This window comes from Chanos chanos, chromosome 7, assembly GCF_902362185.1.
Source record: "Chanos chanos chromosome 7, fChaCha1.1, whole genome shotgun sequence".
NCBI lineage: Eukaryota > Metazoa > Chordata > Actinopteri > Gonorynchiformes > Chanidae > Chanos > Chanos chanos.
This window is the reverse complement of record NC_044501.1, coordinates 7,140,164-7,149,171: the sequence shown is the minus strand read 5'-3', so window position 1 is coordinate 7,149,171 and position 9,008 is coordinate 7,140,164. Positions and strand designations below refer to the sequence as shown.

Below are 9,008 nucleotides of genomic sequence, written 5' to 3'. Positions count from 1 at the left end.
CTTATAACGGAATTAATTGTGAGCAAAGCTTTACCTTCGTCTAGACTAAGAGATATTAAAACGACATGGAGAGGCGCACGTTTCCCCTCTACTCATCTAGACTATCTTCTGAACCACGCCTCATGTAAGCCTCTCTCTTACGCCGGCCATATTGCCTGTCTTAGCCCTTCTCCTTACGGTAGGTTTTTTTTACTTGCAAACTAGGGCCCTGCGTTTAACACCGTTAGAATCGTGGGCCGCCCGGACACACGCATATAGTGAAGGTTGGCAGTTAGTTTACTGCCGTTTGTTGGCTTGTATTTGAAGCTACACACAGAGTTTGGGATTTGTTATCCGCAGTACGAGACGCAGTCCTTCCCCCGAGGTGAGTTTTTTTTTTAAATATCGGCTGAGGTTCTTAGGTGACTTGTTTTAAGCTTGTTTACAGGGGAAGGTGGATTCCTCCCGTTTCGTTTTATCCCTCGCTGAAATCTACCGAGCGAGTCCCCCAGAAACATTTCACGGGTTTCGATATCGCTGTTCTTCATGTTTGAATGATAATTAAAAGAGGAATCACGTTGATCTAACTGTGTGGTCTGCGCGGTAGGCTACTTAATGGAAAAAAATTAAAGCGGCAAAATCGAAGGGAGATAAGTTAGTCGCCGTGTGTGTTTGGCGCTCGGTAAGTCCATGCAGAGGGAACGTTTTTTTTGTTTTTTGTTTTTAAGTCTATATCACCTTGATGTACTGTGCAATAGCCTAAAAAGGCCCTCGCTACCTCGTTTCAGTAGCACGACTTCAAAGTTTGTGCAGTATTGCAAATGCTCGGGAAATGATGCTGTGGCGAGCTAATTTGGGGTAAAACTATTACGTTATGCTGGTAGACCGTCTGAATTTTTTTTGTTATGTTAAGATAGTAGGCTTCTCAGGTCCTATCAACGGTGGCCATTTTAAATGCCTTTTGATACGTATGATCCTACAATCCTCATTCGAAACTGCAGCGCTACTTCTGTCTTCTCGTGATCTTCAATGGGGTTTTACACCCATTCAATATGGCAATTGCTTACGATATGGCCTAGTTTAAGCCCACTCGTACACGTAAACTACTAACTTGCAGGTAACCTTGTAACGTTTGTTGCGGACACCACTGACTACTGTTTCTAGAAACCCAACTTTCTTGGCTTGCGGTTTGTAAATGTGCAATTTTCAGGTAACGTGGCTCTTGTGAGGTAGAACGTAGTTGTATAATTATCTCAACACATTTTACTCTACAGTGGAACCGAGACTCGTATGTTCTCGTTTCGAGTGTGTCGTCCTCGGGTTTATTCTATTAACCGTGTATTTTACTCAAGACGCAGTTATCGTGGACAGGCGCTTAATTAGGATACTGAGCTCGTTGAAGCGTTCATGTAACAATCTTAACCTACGCAAGTCTCGTAGCATATTGTGTTGAGTGATTACGATCCAAGGGTTGGTGAGTTTACGTAAGTTAAGTTCAGGCATAGAAAGCTCAGCTTGCATACTCCCGGGGGGGTTGAAAAACTTAAATGATACTAAATGTTAGAGCCACATGGGTAAACGCTAAAAGATAACGTTGCGAACGGTTCTTCAGAAGTACGCTGATTGAAATGCTGCAAAACCATTTGTTTTGTTTATCACAGAAACATCCCGTTGTATAAAAGTGATGGGGGTTATGTTGTTTTCTAAATGCGCAGTAGATATACTTTGGGTTCGATCCTCTAGGTTAGGGTTAGGGTTTTCTGACCTGGTTTTATTTGCCTTTTTCATTGGATAAGACCGTTATCCACAGAGAGGTGCGGGTTGTCATTTGTGCACAATGTCTATTAAATGAAAATTCATTTGTGTTGGTTAATTTGCATTTATTTTGTTGTGTTTTTCTGTCAAACTCGAATAAAAAAAAAGTGAGATCTCTATTCACCGCATACTCATTATAACAACTCTCTTAATGAGGTGCATCTTCACTACAAATGTCTTGTTAATTGCCATAACAGAATATTCACTCGAGAGCACAGTTTTCTGTTGCAGTTACTCTTTAACTGTTTAATTAAGTGTACCTGGCCAGTGCAAAGTTTGTGCGGTTCGTTATTTTCGATGCCTCAAGTAAGTCAATAGTTTTGAGCTTGTTTGAAGCTTGAGTCAAGTTTAATTTAATATCTGGAGACCAGTGCCCTTTTAGCAGACTGCAGTATTTACTCTGCTGTCAACCAAGAGGACACCAGGGACTAAAATATTGCATCTGTGAATTGACCCTAATGTCTATACAAGTCCTTGAATCGGCTGACATCGATGAAGCAGACGTTGCGGTCCTTTGACAGTCTCGGTGTATTCGCACTTACCTGTCTTCAGCTTTTTTAGATTTATGTGAACAAATAAAAAAAATGTCCCCGTCATTTTGAAAAGGCAACGTTTACTGAATCTTCTTGTTTTTGTTTATATGCGTGCTGGTTTATGAGATGTGCTATAGTGCTTACTGGTTCTACCCCCAAACAAGGAGCGAATCAAAGAGTGTGTGTGTGTGTGTGTGTGTGCGCGTGTGAAAGAGAGAGAGAGAGGGAACGTAAATGTACACAGCTTTCATACCACCCTGCGTTTTTGTTGTGAAGTTTTTGTAGTGTTTTGCTTTGTGGTTTTGTCTCTGAGAATGTGCTTAACGATTAGCTTCTGCGCAAAGAACAGTGATTTATATGGCAGATCAACCAATGAGTTGTTCACACGGCGAAACAGAGCCCGAAATCTACTTCTCTGGATTTATGGTGCCCTGTCTTGTTGGGAGACTTGCGTTGATACAGTTGAACTTGACTGATTGTTTTTATGTTTACATAACATACAAGAGGCCATTAGCCGGAACCTTCTGTTAACTTTGAAGCGCTATTTCAGGGGTACTGTTACAGTTCTAGCCAAGGCAACGATGATTGTGTCACTTCGGAGTTATGAAGTTTGCAGGCAGTGAGTCTTTAGAGGGGAAAATGACGATTCCTTGAGATATGTTAGCTCTGTGCCAACAGTGCGGGTCAGATATGGTTCTCGGTAAGATTCTCGGCAGTGAACAGTAATGTAGTATAATTAACTCCCCTACCCTCACTCTGAAGTTCAGGTGTGCTTTAGTTCTTCGACTGCCCCATTTAGCCTCGGTATTAGGTTTCGAGTGAAATATGGGTGACCGCAGGTGTTTGAGGTCGCGCTGACATAATCTCGCTCAGAGAAACGGTGTAGAAAAATAGTAGGCCTGCTGCTCTAACGTCAAACCAAGTTGACTCGCGGCGGTTAGGCGCAATGGCTAGCTCAGCTCATGGTGTCTAGTAGAGGAGTGTTTCTCGATCCTGCTCCTGGGGGACCCCTGCTCTGCATATCTTCTGTCCATCCTTGCTCCAAACACACCTTATTAGTGTGACTAACATGCTCTTGATTACATCAGGTGTGCTCAGCCAATCAAAAATGCCGCTGATGAGCCAAGTAGGTAGAGCAGGGAAAGATGGAAAACGTGCAGAGCAAGAGCTGGACTGAGAGACTCTTCCATAGAGCGACTTATTCCTCTTTCTTTCCACTGGAGGTTTATTTGTCACTTGTTTTTGATATTGAGCATGCGCTGGAGCAAAAAAAGGGACTGTTTTTCCAGAGAATTATACAGAACCACAGACTCCCTCAAAAAGTTAAGTGGTTTGTACCAGTTGGCAACAGTTGAAGGTTAATTTGCGAGAGCGGAATTAAGAGAGATTATGACTATGAGAATTGGCCATATCAGTAACAGTGTTGGTATTTAAATCCCTTTGAAAAAGGAGGTATAAAATCTTTTTATTAACTTTGTTGGGGCGGTGTGTGTAAATGATCTATGTCCAGTGCTGTAACTCTTCATCTATGTCCAACATGCCTGTTCTTATGCCACCGGGGTCTCTATTCATTCTTCAGTTGTTCCTTTCATGGCTCCATCTGCATGACCGTTCATGTGTTACGCACACTTCAATGTTTAACAGTCTTGAGTCATTTTGCCGGTGAACGCAGTTGTGTGTAAGGTGTCGTTCGAACGTGTGATCTTCCTTTGCCATTTCCCAAACGCAAACGGTGTCGAAATTGATGAGGAAAAGAAGACTGTACATGTCGATTCTGGAACAACCTCAAATGTGGCATGTTGGGAACAGTACACTGGAGCCTGTGTTGTGTTCGTTTACCTCCTTGCGCAAAAGTGGGAGTTAAAGAATCTCATTATTCCATTCTCGTTTGTTTTCTCCTCTCTCTCTCTCGCTCTCTCCCTCTCTCTCTCTCTCTCTCTCTCTCTCAGGGCCTGCAACAGCGTGTTTAGTGCCGTCTTGTGACGGAGGAGGACGATTTTTTGTTTTCTCTCAGAAACGGGAAGGGAGGAGAGGCGAGAAGGATGCCGAAACCGGTAAGTTACTGGGCTGGATTGTTACTGGGCTGGATTGTTACTGGGTGACTGAAATGGCTTTGGATTTGACTCCTTTTTTTTTTTTTTTTTTTTAAATAAAGAAACACTAATCTGCTATGGATGGTGTTAACAGGAAGCTCAGTCAGCGCAGCTTTGATCTGTTTCTGCATGTTGGTAACCTGTCTACTGCTATTGTTGTGCAATCCTGCAGAGAACAGCTCAGAACTACTTGGATCCTTCTCCAGTTATAGAAAAATAGTAGCGATGAAAATTGTTGGTTTTGTTTATGCAGAATAGGTATTTTGGTTAAATTGGAAACTGGCCATATTTAGGTGTATGGATCGCAGTTGTTATGTGCCTAGTTTTTCTGTTAGTGCTTGTGTTGGCTTAGCTTAGTGCGTTTTTTTTTTTTTTATTATTATTATTATCAAAGACAAATAAAACTGATACACCACAAAATATTTTGCACTGCTAAAACAAAGCCAGTGTCAGTGTTTATGCTCTGTGGATTTTTCATTGTACCTCTTGCTGTGTGATTTGTAAGGACGATTATCTTGTGCAGTTCAGTATGAGAGAGTTCAATATCTTCGTAGTTATTTTGTGTGTTGATTCAGGCCCTTGGATAGTCATCCGTAGCCTCTCCTCATATGAACTGTGCTCTAAACCACACATTTTTTCTCTCTCTTTCTCTGTCTCGCTGTGTGTGTGTAATCACACTCTGTCCTAACTGAGACCCCTGGAGCTGTGTGCAGAATACACAAGCCAAACGCTTTTTCTGTCGGTGTTTCCGTCCCAAAACCTCGCACTCACGTGTCCCAGACAGACAACGACAAACAGATGCTCCTCTTAATCTTCACTTTGGCGTCAGAGGCTTCCAATCATTTAATGTAAACACCTGTCCCAGTGGGACAGCGCGTGGATTTTTCCATCAGTCCACGCCGGCGTTATTGCATTAGAGATTTGATTGGAATGAAAGGGAACAAACGCCTTTTTTTTTTTTTTTGGTTAGTGACTCAGAGAGAAACCTGGCTTGTCCGAACACGACAGTCCGGTTGACTTTGGCAGCGCGGGTCCTAGTCTGCACTGAGGGCTTTAAACTAACAAAAGTGTAATGATTCCGATAAAGTCAAGATAACGCTGACAATGAAGATAAGTATATTCAGATAATATTGACACGACCTGATAAGGCCAGATTGTTTTTACAGTGTCGCTGAGATAACACACACACACACATTTGGTGACAACTTTTTTTCAGAATCTCCCCTTTTTTTTCTTTTCTTTTTTTTTCTAACTGTACTTTTGCAAACTGAAGACTACTTGAAGCAACACCGTTGAACATACGCAAATGCTTGAGAGAGAGGAGGGGAAAAAAAAAACCAAAAACGCCCACTTTTGAGAGAATGAATTGCGTGTGCGGCCTTGGCTTGTTGCGAGTTCACTCAAGCATTGGGGTGAGTCACAGGCCAAAATGTTTGAGGATTATTAGCGTGAGTCGGAATAGGATTAGCTCAGTTTCCTGAACTTGTCAAACATTAGGCTTGTACACCTAATGTAACGCGTTTAAAGGTGATTTCAGAGTGTTGAAAAGAATTTAAGTGGTAGGGTGTAGAGAAAGAGGTGTGATTTACCCTACACCTCTTATTTTTTTTTTTTTTTTAAAGGTGTTTCCTGATAAACATACCCAAAAGTTTCCCTGTTTGGGCTTTTGTCCCTGTCCCTACCCAGTGTGCGGTAGTACCTGGTTGAGAATTAGTCTCAAGCTACACCCTTGCATCAACAGCCCCCCCCCCCCCCCCCCCAACTAAAAACGACACGCTAGCGATCACGCTTTTCCTTCACGTCTAGACACAAGCACAGATCATTTGCTAGCCCCATCATTTTCAAACATCCTAGAATACTTAGCTTCTTACAATTGTTACAGTTATCATTAGTGTTGTTTCTTTACTGAAAAGATACTGGCTTTTTAATGTTGATACGCATGGATCCAGCTGTATAATAGTTTGGGTTTTTTTTTTTGTAATGGTTTGGATGCTTTTCTCTGTGAGGTGATCTAGTTGTCTCAGGACAGGACTTTTGGCTTTTCTCTGTGAGGTGATCTAGTTGTCTCAGGACAGGACTTTTTGCTTTTTGGTGGGACTTTCCGGGCCTCTCTAGCCTCTTTCACAACTCCTGTAATCATCTCTCTCGCTCTCTCTCTCTCTCTCTGTCAGAGATGGGCCCTGTGGAAAACACTGCAGCTTTTGTCTCCTCCTCATTTAGGAGGGAGCGCGCCAGGCGCTACAGGCGACGCCAAACTAAATATGCAAAAAAAAAACCCGGAGCACTGATGTCTGTTCTCTGCCCAAATTCTCTAATTCTCTCTCTCTCTTGCTCTCTCGCTCTCTCTCTCTCTCTCTCTCTCTCTCTCTCTCTCTCTCTCTCTCTCTCTCTCTCTCTCTCTCTCTCTCTCTCTCTCTTTCGCTTAAATCTGTTTTCTTCTTCTCTCTCTGTTTCTCGTCTCGCTTCTGAAAGGGACGATTTTAACACGGATTGTCCCTTGACGTGTCTTAAGTTTTGTTTTTAATCTACAGCGGGGCTTGTCTCTGCTATGCTGAGGGTTGCTAAGCGATACGATTCACGGTTTTGTTTAAAGACACGCTGATGAAGAGTGTGGTAGGAGCCCTACGTGAAGAAGATTTCGTGCTGAGAATGCAGGTTGGCCGCAGGGGAAGCGGGGAGCTCCAGTAGTGTGTTTCCTATTAGAGCTTCTGTGTTAGTGCTGCCCAGGCATGAGCACGACACGTGATTGGTTGAAAGCAGATGGTTGCCCTCCTGCGATTGGTCCATTTTTGGGGAAGATTCTTCAGCGGGTATAAGGGAGCGTGCAGATTTACACGGGGGGGGGGGGGTATTGTGAGAGAACGCATAAAATTGGTTATGGATGTGAAGAGCTATGGATGTAAAGAGCTCCCCTAAAATACACACACTGCCATACCACATTGGGATGTATTCTCCTTGCTCCCCCGCTAAGTAGCAGTTTGGCTGAAAGTGCCTTAGTCATAAGGGATGGTCGTTAGGCGTTACGCCCACAGACAGACTGAACAGAAGGTCACATTGACCTCTCCAAACTGTACTTGCCCACCAAGCTGTAGTTTATCTAAACATTTTATTAATCTCAACTCTGCCTTCTGTCAAAATGTGTTGTGTACCCATATGTTTCTCTTAAAGGGGTGGGGGGGGGGGGGGGCACAACTTTGGAGACTGTCAGACAAACAGACATAGACATAGAGAGAGAGATAGATAAGGGGGGGGGGAGGGGGTTGAGAGTTCTCTGACTTGGCTGACTGCATAGTGAACCCACTACATGTTGTATTATTCATGTGATGGACGGGGGAAGGACCCATCCATTGCCATGGGGGGAGGGGGAGGGGGGGGGGGGGGGGCGCTGTTTACGACCTGACAGACCCCACAGGAAGAGGCCCCCACAGGCGTCCTAGCGTGTGCCTGCTTTTGTTTTGCACCCTTGTGTAAAAGGCCTCTATAAATCTAGGTCCTGTATCAACATCCTGTGGAAGGAACGGTGGGGGGTGGGGGGAGGTCATCGTCCAACTCGTAGTTTGGCTTTTCACTGTCTCTCTTCCGTGTGTGTGTGTGTTTTAGGAGCTTTCTTAGAACTTTCTCAGTTCATTTTCAACACATACAGTCTAGCCGGGGCATGCAGTAGCATGCGGCCAAGGGGGGGTTTGTGTTATTCAGATGAATTAAGACAGTATCTAGCCAGAATTTCTTAAATATTCCTTGCCAGAGTTTGTTATAATAAACAACCCACCTGTACAGTGTTCTCCTCAGCGGCATTGACGAGCACGGTGACAGGTTATGGGAGACGCGATTTGTATTTGATTCCCAAACAACTTTCGCCTGTTGGAGTGGCCTCAGTTTTCAGCCTTGTCTCACCTGTCTGTTCTCAGAACGAGGCGACAGGATACAGTAGAGCTGGCTGTAGCTTAACTCTGCCTTCGGACTCTTCTAACAGTTATTACCTAGTAGGTTTTAGAGGACACCCCCAACCCCCCCCCACCCCCCCCCCCAGGCCTACAACGGAGCGTACTCCTGTGTCCCCATGTTCCCCCTAGGGCGGTGAGGGGTTAATCGGCCGGACAGGCAGCTGCCCTTAGACCCAGCGGGAAGGATTAGCGGCTCTGGGGGGTTGTGTGTGTGTGTGTGTGTGCGTGCGCGCGCGTAGACAGGCTCTTGTCTGTAAGCTGTTTACAGGGGCTTTGCTTAGAAGACTCAAACAGCTGCATGATTAATTAGGGAAGGGGTGTGCCTGAGAGCGCTTCAGATGTACATTTGCAAAAGAGAAACAAACACACACACACAGGAAAATTGTGCGCTTCGTTTTCTCAAAAGTGAATGTATGACCTGTAAGCCTGGCTGCTACTGACTAAGTCTAGCTGCCGTTGACTTGAGAACATGAGGGAAGTGGAAGTGTAATGCTAACAAGCTAATGCTAACCACTAAATGACTGTAACTCCTCACAAATCGCAAAGTGGTTTTCTGAGATATATTTTTGTCGTCCAAAACTGTTAGTCTCTGTCATGTTCAGCTGCCCCCCCCCCCCCCCCCCCCCACCCCCCTCCCCCGGTAA

The 9,008-nt window shown here is 44.3% G+C and overlaps 1 protein-coding gene across 1 annotated transcript in view; it reads left to right on the top strand.

The window, feature by feature from the left end:
- The first annotated feature begins 289 nt into the window (after positions 1–289).
- The window catches only part of LOC115817618 (radixin), a 28,209-nt gene continuing 19,490 nt past the window's right edge, over positions 290–9,008 (top strand). Inside the window, exons 1-2 of the mRNA XM_030780947.1 lie at positions 290–364; positions 4,277–4,381. Coding sequence (XP_030636807.1) covers positions 4,370–4,381 — 12 coding nt within the window. The 5' untranslated portion in view covers positions 290–364; positions 4,277–4,369. The remainder of the gene's footprint in view (positions 365–4,276; positions 4,382–9,008) is intronic.